The 17,017-nt window shown below is 43.5% G+C and overlaps 1 protein-coding gene across 5 annotated transcripts in view; it reads right to left on the bottom strand.

Moving 5' to 3' along the window:
• Window positions 1–16,645, bottom strand: part of TLK2 (tousled like kinase 2) — a 110,768-nt gene extending 94,123 nt beyond the window's left edge. For 2 of the 5 annotated variants that reach the window (XM_081218557.1, XM_081218555.1), the window contains exons 1-2: window positions 15,398–16,645; window positions 12,229–12,314 (exon numbers count right to left, since the gene is read on the bottom strand). In XM_081218557.1, the coding sequence (XP_081074683.1) occupies window positions 12,229–12,314; window positions 15,398–15,515 (204 nt within the window). In that variant the 5' untranslated portion in view covers window positions 15,516–16,645. Of the gene's footprint in view, window positions 1–12,228; window positions 12,315–14,199 lie in introns of all 5 variants that reach the window. The other 3 variants (XM_081218556.1, XM_081218559.1, XM_081218558.1) reach the window with 3 other exon arrangements.
• Between the last annotated feature and the right edge of the window lie 372 nt (window positions 16,646–17,017).

Below are 17,017 nucleotides of genomic sequence, written 5' to 3' on the forward strand. Positions count from 1 at the left end.
AAATACCATATAATATCACTTATATATGGAATCTAAAATATGGCACAAATAAACTTACCTACAAAAAAGAAACAGACTCACAGACATAGAGAACAGACTTGTGGTTGCCAAGGGGGAGGGGAGGCAGGGGACGGTTGGACTGGGAGTCTGGGATTAACAGATGCAAACTATTATATATAGAATGGATAAGGGAGGTCTTATTGTATAACACAGGCAACTATATTCAATATCCTGTAATAAACCATGATGGAAAAGAGTATGAAAAAGAATATACATAGATAGGTAGATAGATAGATAACTGAATCATTTTGCTGTACAAGAAAGACTAACACAACATCGTAAATCAACTATACTTCAGTTTAAAAAAAAAGAGCGAAGTTTGATGACCAACCTCTTTCTTTATCTCCCTCATCTAGTTAGAATTAGGAAACAGACATCACCCTTTTTTTTAAAGAATACTTTTAGAAAAACACTCCACCTCTATCTTCCTTGCCACTGTCTCAGACTATACTTAATGGGCAGAACAAAGTGCTTTTCTTGTTCCTTTGGTATTTGCAATCCAAATTCCCAGAAGTCTATATACACATAATGAAAGGGTTAATAAGGAAAGAATTTTGGCAAGATTTTTTTCTAGCCTTTGTTCCTGAGGGTTTTGTATTTTAACGCCACTACTCGCTCTTTGATAGGATTAATGTCTAAATGGAATTTTTAATTTTTGTTTTCCCCTTTCTCAAATATGGATCCCTCTTTTGGTGCAGATCATCAAAAATAATTTTCTTAAACTGGAAGTACCCAGAATTAAACTGACTTCCAAGTCATACAGTTAATTAACTTCTTAGAAGGTACTAGAACCAAAGCTAGATTATTCCTATTCCAGTACACTTTGCAGTATATGCAGTTAAAAGGGGAGAGAGTGAGGTTAAGTTAAAAGCGTAAGATAGGACTATAACGAAATGCCATTCTTAGCTCTGTATTCCAAATTGCACAGGAAATTACCAATTAGGTTTCTAAAATTATCAAAAACTGAACCAGTGACTTCCCTGGCGGTCCAGCAGTTAAGACCCCCTGCTTCCACTGCGTGGGGGAAGGGTTCGATCCCTGGTTGGGGAACTAAGATCCCAGATGCCGCACGGTGCGGCCAAAAAGTAAAAGAACAAAAAACAAAATTCTCTTACTGTGAGCATCTGACTGTGAACATTCCTCAGCACAAGGTATATCTGTGAGGGGAATGATACTGCTTGTATCTGATGGCTAATACAGTATAACTATGTTCTATTGTTAAACAGTAAAGATAAGATTCTACAGTGTATGAAAAGTGGGAAGAAAGCAAAGAGCCTGACTTAGTCGTGAGAACCTTGGAAAACAGGCAAAACTAATCAACCAAATGAGAAGAAGAGCTTTTACTAGTACTCCAGATCCTTCAGACTGCTCTAACCTGCAAAGGAGTATTCCTTGGGTAGAAAGCAAGAGCAGTCCAAATTATGAAATAAGATTCCCCATGAAAGTCTCTAAGAGCAAAAAAAAGCTGATCAGGGGGCAAGCAGGTGCTAGGACAAATGACCCTACAATAGAAACTTTGTGGCGCCACACTAAGTCAAAGCCTAGCCTCAAATGAACCAAAAAGAACAGAGAGATGGGAAGGGCAACCCTCCTGCAGGGCAAAGTCACCAAATACTCCAGGAATGATTTTTTTTTAAATATGCCTAAAGTCTAAACAAGGTAAATTTGGGACTAGAAAAAGCCAAGTCTCTTTCTGGATTAGGGAAAAAGGGAAACTGGACTGTAAAACATCAAAAAGAACAGCCTAAGAAGTGTTTAAACATGGCTAACATACTAGGAAGCAGATTCTAAACTAATCCATCCCATTACACACAGTAGTAGTTAGGACCAAGTGAAACCTACCATCAAGAGGGACCTAGCAAAAAAAAAAAAAAAAAAAAAACAAGGCTTCCCTGGTGGCGCAGTGGTTGAGAGTCCTCCTGCCAATGCAGGGGATACGGGTTCGTGCCCCGGTCTGGGAAGATCCCACATGCCGCGGAGTGGCTGGGCCCGTGAGCCATGGCCGCTGAGCCTGCGTGTCCGGAGCCTGTGCTCCGCAATGGGAGAGGCCACAACAGTGAGAGGCCCGCGTACCGCAAAAACAAAACAAAACAAAACAAAAAAAACACATCGCAACAGATCTTGTTTAAAACAATTTATTACAAACATTTTTAGGATGCAACTTTATAAACATTAGCACTGAAAACAAAAGAGGTACCTAGCAATTTGAGACCCCGACAAGGTAAAGAGGATGAACAAGACTAACCAAGCCAAACCATCTCTAGACTCAAGCTTGAAATAAGAAATCATTGCTAGGACTTCCCTGATGGCACAGTGGTTAAGAATCCGCCTGCCAATGCAGGGGACACGGGTTCGATCCCTGGTCCGGAGAGATCCCCCATGCTGCGGAGCAACTAAGTCCGTGTACCATAACTACTGAGCCTGCGCTCTAGAGCCTGCGAGCCACAACCACTGAGCCTGTGTGCCACCGCTACTGAAACCCACATGCCTAGAGCCCGTACTCTGCAACAAGAGAAGCCACCACAATGAGAAGCCCACACACCACAACCAAGAATAGCCCCTGCTCGTGGCAAGTAGAGAGAAAGCCCACAGCAAAGAAGACCCAGTGCAGCCAAAAATAAATAAATAAATTTAAAGATAAATAAGGTAAAAAATAAAGCCTTAAAAGCATTCAGAAAACGTAAAAAAATCATTGATAATACAACCTTACTTGCTTTCTTTCTTTCTCCTTGCCTTAAAAAAAAGTTAAGAAATACTTCAATTTAATCTTTAACTAAAAGTAAACAGAAAATAAGAAGTAACATAACTGACTAACAGCCAGGTGTAATGACAATACTGACCACATATAGGAAGGAAGGAAGCAGATGAAAAGTGAAAATCACAAGGAGGAAAACTAGATATGGATATGGATTCTCTAACCACTGTGGCACAAGAGTTCATGTACACTTTGTTAAGCGTCAACCAAATTTATATTACTGACTGCGAAAAAGAGAAATAAGGTATTACTGCACCAAAATCCCTAAGACAAGAATTCAGAAAGGTAAGATCAGCACTCAAAAAACAGTATTTCTATTTGAGGGCATTTGCTGGTTTAATTCTAAAGAAAAAGCTTTGAAACTGAGCTAGCTGTACTTTAGGAGGCCCGAGTGTGTCGAGAAAGAAGAAAGTCAAAGCCCAGGACCTGCCCAATGAGGGGATTCTGGGAAATCTACCCTATACTTTAAACAAAGAGCACAGGGCTACCCTTTCAGGGTAACAGCCACCTAGGAATACACCAGCCCTCATGAAAACTCAATGGATAGAATTATGGAGATTACACAAATTTAAAGAGAAAATAAAGAAGTGGAGGTATCAGAAGAAATACAAAAGTGCAAGGAAATTTCAGAACAACCTACTCAGTATTCAGCCGTGGGAAATAAAGACCAGCAATCCAGAAGATAGGGTAAGAGGCAGAGAAAATACAGTAAGAAGGTCTAACATATGTTTAAACGGAGTGCAAGAAAGAGAAGACAGAGTGGAAGGCAGAGGCAATATATGAAGAGACAATGGCTGAGAATATTCTAGAACTGATGAAAACCAGCAACCCACAGATTTAAGAAATCCAATAAATTCCAAGCAGAATAAATCAAAATAATCCAACCATTCATAAAAATCTGCATACAGATGTTTATAGCAGCTTTATTCATAACTGCTAAAACTTGGAAGCAACCAAGACACTCTTTAGTAGGTGAATGGACAGATAAATAAACTGTGGTACATCCAGACAATGAAATACTATTCAGTGCTTTAAAAAAAATTTTTTTTAAAGAGGTAACAACCCATGGAAAGACACAGAGAAAACTTAAATGAGTATTACTAAGTAAAAGAAGCCAATCTGAAAAGGCTACATACGGTATGATTCCAACTACATGACATGCCAGAAAAGATAAAACTATGGAGACAGTAAAAAGATCAGTAGTTGCCTAGGGTTAGGGGAGGGAGGGATGAACAGCTGGAGCACAGAGGATTTTAGGGCAGTAAAACTACTTTGTATGATAGTATAACAAATATATATCATTATACATTTGACCAAACCCATAGAATGTACAACACCAAGAGTGAACCCTAATGTACACTATGGACTTTGGGTGATAATATGTCAATATAGGTTCATCAGTTGTAACAAATGTGCAGGGCCAGGAGGTATCTGGGAAATCTCTGTACCTTCCACTCAATTTTTCTGTGAGCCTAAAACTGCTCTAAAAACTAAAATCTATTTCTTTTAAGTGTATTCTCAGGTTCCCCAAAAATATTCAGATGTAAATAAAGCTCAGGAAAATAATAAAGAAAAAAAGTAATCCAATCTAGACATATCTCTCATCCCTACATTATACTGCAGAAGATCAAAGACAAAGAGAAAATCTCGAAAATGGGCAAAGAAAAGATAGATTACCTTCAACAGAATGGCAATGAGACTAAAAATAAAAAGAGTATAATGGAAGTCAGTGGACAATAGTAAACAATGTACTGAAAGGAAATAACAACCAACTTAGAATTTTAAACCTAGCAAAAATACCACGATTCAAGAATAAAACCAAAAACAGACATTTTAAAGCAGACAAAATGAAGAGACAATCACTGGTAGATCCACACTAGAGAAATTCCAAAGGATATATTTCAGGCAAAAGAAAAAATATTCCAGATAGAAGGGCAGAGATGTGAAAAGGAATGAATGACAAAGAAAGCGGTAAACACATAGGTGAACGTGTAGGTTAGGCAAAAAGAACGTAACTATAAAACAGGTGCAATAATAATCTGTGGACTCTTAAAATATATATACAAATGATGAATACATGACTTTTTTTCATGTATCAAAAGCCATAGAACTGTACAACACGAAGAGTAAATCCTAATGTTAAACTATGGAGTTTCGTTAATAATAACGTATCAATACCGGTTTATCAATTTGTAACAAGTCTACCACACTTAAGCAACATGTTAATAATAGGGGAAACTGGAGGGATAGGATGGTAGTATATGACAACTCTCTGTACTAACTGCTCAATTTTCTATAAATATAAAACTGCTCTAAAAGCCTACTAGTTAAATATATATACATATACAATTAAATACAGAACAATAGCGTGTGAGGTGGGAGAGGAATAATGGAGTTAAATGTTCAAGGTCCTTATATTGACAAAAAGGAGGGCAAATGTTAATGTTTAATGTTAATGATTTAACATTAATCTTTGATAAATTAAGGATACATATTGTAACTTCTGTGGTAACCAATAAAAGAGTGCATAACTTTCAAACTAGAAGGTGGAAAAATGGAATATTAAAAATAAATAATAATATAACTGACAAAAATTTGAAGGTAGGGGGGGAAAATAGTATGAGAATGTTTGTCTTTCATAGCAGATAATTACTCAATAAATTACAAAAAAATTTCAAAAGAAGGTAAAAGAAGCATAAGAAAGATTTTAAAAGAAACATAAGGAAGACTTAAGCCCAAATATATGTCATTGCTTTAAATGCAATCTTAGACAAGAGTTTGGAGCTAGATTAAAAGAAGAAACATGGGGGATTCCCTGGTGGTGCAGTGGTTAAGAGTCCGCCTGCTGATGCAGGGGACACAGGTTCGTGCCCCGGTCTGGGAAGATCCCACATGCCGCGGAGCGGCTGGGCCCGTAAGCCATGGCCGCTGAGCCTGCGCGTCCAGAGCCTGTGCCCCGCAACGGGAGAGGCCACACAGTGAGAGGCCCACGTACAGCAAAAAAAAAAAAAAAGAAGAAGAAGAAGAAACATGCCTATATAGGTGACAATTAACTCTATTTTCATCTGCTCAATACTCTTTTCCAATTCAACAAAGATTTATTCAGTGTATACAATGTGCTGAGCACTTGAATAGTCAGAAATAAAGGTATCACCCATGTTCTCAAGGAGACTAATGGGGAAAACAAATGTGTTATAATAAAAGTAGGTTATCAGGCGCTAATAAGGTAATGCAACTAGATGGTGCAGCTATCTGGAAAAGCTATACAGAAGGGATATCCAGATTAGGCTTTGAAAAGTAAACTGTAAGTTCATGTGACCAATAAAAAGGGACGGTACAGGAGACAGCAGAACCCTGTTTACTAACATTACAGGTTAGAAGATCAGTCATGGTTTGAGGTAGCAGCGCCCAGCAGTGGCGGAGCAGACAACGATCCATGAAGCTAAAAAGTTTGGACGGGAGTTTTAACTCTATCCAGTAGGCAATGTGGAGCCTTTAAAGCAAGGGAGTAAAACAGTAATACTGGTATTTTTAGAAATATAACTGGTGGCAGTTTACAAAAAGATGAATGGGATAGGAGAAACTAGCTATTACAGTTATGAATGAGGAAGGTCTGGATTAAGGCAGTAGCAGTGGGGCAGACAAATACTAGGGAAAGAAGAGAAATGAGTTGATACTTGACTACATGTGAAATGAGGGTAGAATTAAATAAATACTAAAGTACAGATGGTCCCCGACTTATAATTGTTCCACTTAATGATTTTTCAACCTTATGATGGTGCAAAAATGATATACATTCAGTTAAAACCATACTCCAAACTTTGAATTGTGATCTTTTCCCAGGCTAGTAATATGTGACACAACACTCTCTCATGACGCTGGGCAACGGCATCAGCACAGCTCCCAGTGAGCCATGCAATCACGAGGGTAAAAGAACCAAGACACTTACAACCATTCTGTACCTAGACAATCATTCTGCTTTTCACTTTCAGTACGGTATTCAATAAATGACATGAGATATTCAATACTTTATTATAAAATACACTTTGTGTTAGATGATTTTGCCCAATAGTAGGTTAATGTAAGTGTTCTGAGCACGTTTAAGGTAGGCTAGGCTAAGTTACCATGTTCAATAGGTTAGGTATGTTAAATGCATTTTCAACTTCTGATATTTTCAACTTACAATGAGTTTACCAAGACATAACCCCACTGTAAGTCGAGGAAGATCTGTAATGAAAAGGAGAAGGTAACATAAAAGCAAACATAATAAATTTATCAACAGTTCCTTAAAACTAACCAGTATAAATGTATACTATTTTTCAACATTTATGCTTATTGACCATCTAACTATGTACTAAATATAAACACCTAAACACATTCTTTAAAATTACTGGCATTGGTATGTGAAATAGCTAACACTAGATACTGATAACTGACACCTTCTAATTGATGCAATTCACTAAATGACAGGAGAAAGGTATTGGCTGGTTAAAGGTCTTTTCAGAAACCAAATGTGATCATTTAAAATGTTCACATAGGGCTTCCCTGGTGGCGCAGTGGTTGAGAGTCCGCCTGCCGATGCAGGGGACACGGGTTCGTGCCCCGGTCTGGGAAGATCCCACATGCTGCGGAGCGGCTGGGCCCGTGAGCCATGGCCGCTGAGCCTGCATGTCCGGAGCCTGTGCTCCGCAACGGGAGAGGCCACAACAGTAAGAGGCCCGCGTACCGCAAAAAAAAAAAAAATAAATAAAATAAAATAAAATAAAATAAAATGTTCACATATCAGACTCACAAATTTATAAAAGATAGGAAAAGAGATCATTTTTCTTTAAGAAGACATAAATAATCTACTATGTGATACTACCTAAAATTACATGATCTTGCTTCAGGCTCTATAAAGTGAAGGTTCTTACTGTGCCAAAAGAGATAGTGCCACTTTTCATGGCTTCTCATTTTGCTCTTCTTGTCAATACCATCAACACACTGCATAATCCATTTCATTCAATACAACTGAAACCAATGACATTAATCAAAAAAGTAAGTGATAGTGGGGAATCCTAAAAAAATAACACCTTAAACATCTTCTTTGAACTTAAAACATAAATGTTTATTCTGTTGCCAAGCTTTTGATACAGGCCCTTTGAGTTATAGATTCACTATAGTTTCACACTGTCTTACACAAACCACATCCATAATGCATCATCTACAATTTCCAGTTTCAATTTCTTTAAAAGTGAAGCAAGAATTTTAAAGATACTTGTCAAGGATCTAAATGAAGAATTCTTCCAGATTAAAAAAATTTTTTAAATAAATTTTTATAGTTATCTCCTTATTGACTCATTTTATATTCAGTCTTTCCAAGGCAGTTAACTTAGTTTTCACCGAATCGACAATTCTTTCATTTTACAATCATATGTCAATGGTTAACACAATTTTGTATTGAACTATATGATTATAATACAAGTGCAAGCTGTCATAAAGTGACCCTCGGTAAGTCTATAAATCAACTGGTGGGAGCAATGCAGTGGGCATCAGTTAGTGTGTCTTATAAAAAGAGAAGGAATGTTTATTAAGACTAGTATCCCTGTGGGCTTCCCTGGTGGCGCAGTGGTTGAGAGTCTGCCTGCCGATGCAGGGACACGGGTTCGAGCCCTGGTCCGGGAAGATCCCACATACCGCGGAGCAACTAGGCCCGTGAGCCACAACTACTGAGCCTGTGCGTCTGGAGCCTGTGCTCCGCAACGAGAGGCCGCGACAGTGAGAGGCCCACGCACCGCGATGAAGAGTGGCCCCCGCTCGCCGCAACTAGAGAGAGCCCTCGCGCAGAGACGAAGACCCAACACAGCCAAAAATAAATAAATAAATAAATAAAAATTAAAAAAAAAAAGACTAGTATCCCTGTTATGAAATATCTAAATTCACTTATTGCTTTTATTGTACTCAGGACAGTATCTGGCACACGGAAGAGTATTTGTTACTATCTTAGCATTAAAATTCAACTAGGTACAGTTAACAGTGCATGCAAGGGTGGAAATCCACCTACTTTACAGTCTTGAGAATCAGAGACAAGACTACCTGTATTTAAGTTGTCAAAAGGGGAGAGAGTAGAGAATATAAACTGCATCAAGTCCTCATTGAAAACATATGAATACAAGGTACAGTCAGTTTCACATTACTGGAAGTGGATTATCTAGCACTTAAAGGAAGAGAACTTAAAGAAGGATAGCTCGCATGTCAAGTCAACAAGAAATTAAGAAGTAGGTCCGTAACCCAATTAATCTATCACCTCAAAAATGCTAAGAGTATGGCTACAGGTCCTCGTAAACGTGGCAGATAGACTAGAGGAGGGAAGTCAGCTATAGATTAGTGCTCATCAGGTTACCTTCCTCTATTATCAACTCACTGATGACAGAAAGCACCAATCTCTTAAACAAAACCACATGGTGCATCCCAAAGCGCAAAACAAATGCCTTTGTTTTACCAATTATTATAAGTTAAATATTATACATAAAATTACATAAAATTAATGCATATAAATGCAATGTACAAGAAAATTTTTAATTTGCCAATAACCTAAATATAAGTAAAGAGCAACTTAAATACTATAAGTAATAAATGTGGTGGCTTGGCCATTTTCTTTTAGCCTAAGTTTTGTGATGTATATCCAATTTGCAGGTACAAAACACTCAAGGCAACATGACAGAATATCTATAATAACCAGGAAGTTCAAAGACTGCAGCTACTTAAAACACCCTGTCCACTAGGAAAGAATCCACAGTGGCACTGACCTTCTTCCTTCTATGGATATCAAAAAGTACTGAAAATGTTATGAATAGTTAGCAGAGACTCAAGAGACAGCCCATGAGGCTGCACCAGTCCCACTAGATGGCACTATCACAGGAAAGTCACTCTGCTCTCCCATTTGGAGCAAGGGCTGAAAGCGCTCATGATCTCTGTAAAAATGAAAGCTGTCATCAACACAGTGACATCCTCATTGAGAAATTATGACACATAATGAGGAATTCCAAGCTAGAAGGAGTTTATCCAAAAGCACCTTTTCTTCCAGTATTGTGGCCACCTCCCCACTCCTATTTCAAATCAGTGGTCTGAGAGATACAATGTCTTGCAGGCAAAAGAAGTCCTGCAAAATGGAGATTTTCTTTTTCCTCTTCCTAACTCCACAAAACACAGGATAATTTACTTGCCTTTTTTTTTTTCTTCCCAAGTTTCTTTGCTATGGGTAAAAATACTCTCCTGCTAGTCCATGAATAACAAATTTATTGTAATCAATATACTTACCATGATTGGAAACTTCAAAATGACATACAATTAATGGCATAAAAGCTTTTGGATATAAAGTAACTTCTTTCTATGTATCAAACGGAGAACTTGCTATTAAACAGATAAAGTTTTCTGACACCTTAGTTACATGATTTTAGGTTGGGCCTGGGCAGCAGAATTCACAATGTTACTCATTCCCGTAACTTACGCTCTACCCCAAGGAAAGTATGCTTGGATACAGCTACCATGAACCTGAAAACAGAAGGAAAGAAAAGCATCCTAACAAGGAAGCCCAAAGAGTTTAAACCGCATACAATTTGAATACAAACTCACTTTTACTCAGTAGGTGGCCATCTGAACAGACAGATTTGGATAAGAGCCTTTTGCTGAATTCCCCAGTTAAAAGACACAACACAGGTCATTATTAGGTAATCAATTGAATCAGAGATCAACTTAATACTCAAATATACTGCTCACTTACAGTTGAAGCTACTTCACCTAGATCAGAGAATTTAGATTTACACATGTAACTTTAATATACAGCAACAGTCAGGAGTATAGCTGCTCCAAAGTGCCAAAGAAATCAGTTATTTAAAGAGGCCAAGAAACCAAGAATTACAAAATGTGTAACAATTCCTGTGTTCCCATAGCACCTTACCACAGCTCTAATACAGCTCTCATCACAGCATCAGCTCTCTGTCTAGAGCACTTGCCCACTCCACACTGCGGGGAGGCTTGGAAGCACTGTACTGAGGCGTCATCCCTAACACCCTGCACAATGCCTAGTATGCAGCAGGTACTCAGTAGCCGTTGAATGGACAAAAACTATCAGGCTATTCCAGCTCACCAAAATTATGAGACTCCTCAAAGCAGCCAGTTTTTCCAACTAAACCCTGACAAACACCTTCTCCTTTAAGAAGCTACTGGGGCTTCCCTGGTGGCGCAGTGGTTAAGAACCCGCTTGCTAATGCAGGGGACATGGGTTCGAGCCCTGGTTCGGGAAGATCCCACATGCCGTGGAGCAACTAAGCCCATGCGCCACAACTACTGAGTCTGCGCTCTAGAGCCCACGAGCCACAACTACTGAGCCCAAGTGCCACAACTACTGCAGCCCGCATGCCTAGAGCCTGTGCTCTGCAACAAGAGAAGCCACCGCAATGAGAAGCCCGTGCACCGCAACGAAGAGTAACCCTCGCTCGTGGCAACCAGAGAAAGCCCGTGTGCAGCAACAAAGACCCAACACAGCCTAAATAAATAAATAAATAAAAATTAAGAAGCTACTGACCAAAGCATGAGACTAAGATCTAAGTCACCATGAGAAATAAGATTTCTTGAAAAGCACAGGAAGGAATGTATCACATGAAGTCAAAGATCAAAAATTCTCGAGTCTCAAGCCCAAGGAAGCAACATCTTAGATTGGTAAAGATTTTAAATAAAACATCATAAACATATTTTATATACTGTATTAAAATCATAAATATGTTTTACATTTGTACTAAAGCCATCCTATGAGAGTAGGGGGTGAAGTAGCAGGTATATAAGAATGCATAGGAAGCCATAACACTGCTTAACTTAACACCCGCCCATTCATGAGGCCTGATCTTATTTTATGCTCCTGGAACAAAATAAAGAATGAACAAGAAGGAAAAATAGAAGGAGAGAGAAAGCAGTCTGGGGGTACAACCAGGAGGAATCTGCTGAACTGGAGATTTAGAGAACTGACAGACTTAGCAGAGGCAGATTTTTCAAAACTCTACATGTAACTATCCAGAAAGTCCAGCGTAACGAAGCTATGCCAATACCTTTTCATTAACAGTTTTTTCTGAGTGACTGAGCTTTGACAAAATGTGGCATAGAATCTACATACACATCCTGTTAATATCCTTGCAACAGACCCATGGGAAACCTCTCCCATATTAGAGGGTAAAAAGAAGTATATCCTCCCATAGAGAGTACCTTCAAGCATACTGTTAAATGACTGGAACAACTGGTAGGATTTAAAAGCTCACTGGAACCGTAAGCCAAATCGTCTCCCCTTCAGTGTATCTGTATGATCCACCCAAATTGCTCTTTGTTTTTAAATGTGTTTACATTTGACTGTAAGCAGTGTTTGTTATCATCATTTTACTCACCTTACTAACACCAACTCCAGTAAACCTGGCCTCTAATAATTCCTGCCGTCGGGGGTCCAGGCTATGCAATTCTTCCATCATTTCTACTGAAAAAGAAAAAGAACCTGTGAGACCATAAAAGCTAAAACATGAGGAACCAATTTTTAGATATAACAAAACTCAGAGTAATTATTTCACCAAATGGTCACGTACAGGTAAACCTCAAATAAATATGGCATACAAGTAATAAACTACAATGTGCTGCATCAAACAGTAACACATTTAAAGTTATAAAGTGCCTCAAAAGTCCTCTTCTGAGCAGTGGTTAAGAATCCGCCTGCCAATGCAGGGGACACGGGTTCGAGCCCTGGTCCGCGAAGATCCCACGTGCCACGGAGCAACTAAGCCCGTGCGCCACAACTACTGAGCCTGTGTGCCACAACTACTGAAGCCCGCGCGCCCAGAGCCCGTGCTCCGCAACAAGAGAAGCCACCACAATGAGTAACCCCCCACTCACCACAACTAGAGAAAGCCCACACGCAGCAACTAAGACCCAGTGCAGCCACAAAAAAAAAAAAAAAAAAAAAAAAAAAAAAAAAACAGCATGAATCAGAAGCTACTAATAACTTAAAATAATGCTATTATATGCCTCCTTGCTCTAAGGAGCAGATAGTAGCTCATGAAAAAAGGAATTACTTTAAATTTAATAGAGAATCCATGGTAAAACCGTCAACCGGCATTCACTCAGGAAATTGGTATAGCTCCATAACCATCCCTTTACAAAATCTTTCTCTGCCACTCCCTGGAGCAAGTAGGTTTCTCTAGACATCTGCTTTTAGCACTCCTTCTAAGCAGGGAGGGGCAGGAGGACACCATTTTTAAACTCCTTCCACGACCAATTAATGCACAGGCTACTCTCAGCAAATACCTCCATCGTTTGCAAGAGATCAACTCTTGCAGAACCCATTGGAAACCTCCCCAATGTTAAAAGTAGAAGAGGTGCATATACCATTACATAGAACCCCTTTGAACATATTATTAAATAGTTATTGGAACGATTGGCATGATTTAAAAGTTCACTGAAAACATGAATGAAACATGCTCCTCTGCAATCTAACACCTCCACAATTTCCAGTAACAACCCCTACAAAGTCCTCCAGTTTCATTTCCCTTCCTGGATTGAGAGCCTGGGGCAAAGGGGAATGAAAGGGTGGCAAATTAAAGTTTCACCCACACAGACAAGTGCAGGTTAGAGAGGGAATTAGGAAATTCTCGGAAGGGTAGAAAGGCATCTTAAAAAAGAAAAGGAAAGAAAAAAAGAAGAAGAAAAGAGATTGAGAGAGTGTTTCCCTAAGTGGCCTTCCTCGCGTCTCGCCCTACCCTAATCGAGGCCAGAATGGCAGAGGTTGCAACCTCCCTTCAAGACCCAGGGTCTCTCGGCACGTTTCCTAAACCTCCATCCTCAGGCCTGGCCCGGAAAATGACGCCCCAGCGGTTATTCCATTTAATGTCAACTCATGTTAAGGAAAGATCCACTCTGTTCCATTCCAGCGGGGCCTTAGACTGGGATCCTCCCTGTAGCCCACAGCCAGGAAGCAGGACCGATGGGGCCTGGTCCCGGCGCCCCTCGCCTCCCGCCGGCTCCAAACTTTCCCCAACTCCAGGCCCACCTGTCACGGAGGGAGGGCGGGCCAGCTCTCGAGGGCGCCCGGGAAGCTGCCGGGGCCTCCAGCTGCCCGGGCGCCCCCCTCTCCCCGCCGGCCGTCGGCCCCACTCCCAGGCCGGGGCCGCCTGGGCCTCCCCCATCTTCGGCCCGGCCCCTCAGCGACCCGCAGCCCTCGGAAAGCCCCTCCCGCCTCAGAGCCGAGGAGCTGCGGCCCGGCGCCGGCCCCCGTGTGGGCCCGAGCCGCAGCCTCCTCAGCCGAAGGGGTCGCCCGGACGGTTAATGCCTCAGGCCCGGCGCCCTCCCCCGCTCAGGGCTCAGCCTCTCACCTGCCGCCGCCGCTGCCGCCGCTCCACGCTCCTCCCGGGAGGGGCCCCGACCCGACCCGGCTGCGGACCGCTCTGCTCTCCCCCTGGGCAGGCCCGGGGCGGAGCCGGGGCCTCTCCTGAGCACCGCAACCCCCCGCCCGGGCAGCCGCCGCCGGCGCTGGGCTCCACGAGAGGGCGGGCGGGGGAGGGGGGCCTCGGAGGCCGCAGATCCCCGGGCTCGCGTACAGAGCCAGGCGCCCGACGCGGGCCCGGGCCCGGGCGGCCGCGGGGGGCGCGGGACCGGTCTCCTGGCGCCGGACAAAGGCCAAGGGAGGCACAGAAGGGCCCAGGCCCGGCCGGGAGGTGGGGGCCCACTCGGCTAGGGGCCACTCGGGTGCGGCGTGGAGGGCGGGGGGGGGGGTCGGAACCGTTGGTGCCCACGACCCGCCTCCGGCCCCTTAATCCGGATCGGTTCGGTCCGGATTAGTAGTGATCGGTGTAAACACACTAGTGAAACCGCGTGTTTCCTCGCGAGATTTGCACGGCTGGGAGGCAGGGGGGGTCCAGTGGGGGTGGGGGAAGAGCCGACAGTGGGGGAGGAGGGGGAGGGGACGAGGAAGGTGGGGGGGTCCCCGCTGCCCCGGCGCCCCGCCTCCTCCAATCAGCGGCCGGGCTGGCGGGCAGGGGTTAACCAGGGGACCCCGCGCCGGCTGAGGAGGCCGCCGCCTCGCCGGGCGGCTGAGGGAGGGCGGGAGGGCGGCGCCGGCGGACCCGCAGCGACGCGAGGAGAGGTCGGACCGGTTCGGAGCTCCGGAGACCCCACTGCTGTCTCCGTAAAATCGGCCCTCGCCCCGCGGGACCGGCCCCAGCCGAGGAGGTTGGGCCGGCGCCCTGGGTCGCGGACCGGAGCTAGAGGGGCCTCGCCGCCGGGGCCGGGCGCTTCCCCGATCCGCCTCGTCGAACCCCGCGCCAGCCTAATCCCTGGTCTCCACGAGTTTGGGTGAGAAGTGGGGTTGCTCTGCCCGGGATGGATTTTAGAGGAAGAAAGTCCGTGAGCCGGCGAACCCCGCCCGAACTTCCCCGGAGACGCCCAGTTAGTGAGTTGGCTGTGCCCACCCGTGTTGGCTGGCTCCCACGCCCCGCCACTCTCCAAACTCACCCTCCCACTCCCCAAATCCAAGCCGCCTTGGAAAGCGGACAGCGCTTCACCTCCACGTACCTGGTTGGCAGGACGTCTCCAGAGACAAGAGGTCCTCTGGGATCAAGGCTGAGTCCCCACCCCCACCAGGATGCTGCCCCAAAGGGATTCTCTCGGTGCCCCCGGGGGGAGGTTCCATTTCAACCTTTGATTAAAAACAAGGCCCTCCTGGGTACTTAGGAGGCTCGGAGAGTAAGGGCTAGAATGGAGAAAACAGGCCTGCCCCTCAGTGTCTGCTGAGGAATGGGAAATGTGAAAGGGTGCAGTAGCTCCCGCAGCTAGGAGGGCTTCCTGCACAGAAAAAGCCTCCCATTTTGATCACCCAGCACCAGAGAAAAAATCACGTTCTCCACCGACTTCTATGAGCCAGGACACTGACTTCAACGCAAATACCCAACTTTTTATTTTCCTTTGATGCTGCCTTGATCAGATGTCTGAAGATGACTTAAGGACTACAGGCAAATCACTTGGGAAAAATTCAGATAATGAACAAGAGCCTTGAACTTTTCCAGGGGGTAGGCAAGTACTTCAAGGGGAGTTTCTGCCTTTCTTTCTTCCTTATTCTTAATTCATCCTGTATTAATGGAACACAGACCTGCTGGAAGGGCAAAGGATGGCAGGCAGTTAACTTTTTGTTAGTTGCCCAGCCTTCCAAAGCCTTGGACAAATTCAAGCACTGTGGAAAAACTCCATTCAACCAAGAGTCACCTTGCTTCGAACCCAGCCAGGTTGGGCCCTGTGCACACACATATTTCCAAAGATAACAATGTTTGAAGGGGAGGGGGAGAGCAAGTTCCAGGCAGAGGAGGGTAGGAAAAAGGGCAAGGTGAAGGACTATCAAGAGAGCAGGAGTACCTTCCCCTACAACTCGAAAAGCAAGTGAGGCAAGCTCTGTCATTATAGCGAATGATCAAAAAAGTAACTCCTCAAAATGGCACTGGAATGTCTCAAATGAGAAGAGTTTAAAAGGAAGAACACTGGACAGAGTTGGAGCTGAGTTCCAGCCAGCTCTTTCACAGACAAGCTGCATGGACCAGTTAGCTAACCTTTCAAGTTTCGCCAACCTCATCTGTGAAGGAGTTTGGACTAGAGGATAATAAGATAATAATAAGGCTATGATTCTATTTTTTGAGCTAATTTTTTTTTTTTTGGCCGCACCATGTGGCATGGGAGATCTTAGTTCCCCCGACCAGGGATCAAACCCCTGCCCCCTGCATTGGGAGCACGGAGTCTTAACCACTGGACCACTGGGGAAGTCCCTGAGGTAATTTTTTTTTTTTTTTTTTTTTTTGCAGTACGCGGGCCTCTCACTGTTGTGGCCTCTCCCGTTGTGGAGCACAGGCTCCGGACGCGCAGGCTCAGAGGCCATGGCTCACGGGCCCAGCCGCTCCACGGCATGTGGGATCTTCCCGGACCGGGGCACGAACCCGTGTCCCCTGCATCGGCAGGCGGACTCTCAACCACTGCGCCACCAGGGAAGCCCTTGAGGTAATTATTTTTAAAAAAAATAAAAGTAGTTACTGAAATACAGGAAAAGATGAGATTTTTAGTTTCACTTTGCCTAGTGCGTTTTCCTCTGCATGTCAAAGAACTTACACTGCCATAGGTCTGTTCACAGCCCCACTCCACATTTAACACTCA

Source organism: Mesoplodon bidens, assembly GCF_964165515.1.
Source record: "Mesoplodon bidens genome assembly, chromosome: 19".
NCBI lineage: Eukaryota > Metazoa > Chordata > Mammalia > Artiodactyla > Ziphiidae > Mesoplodon > Mesoplodon bidens.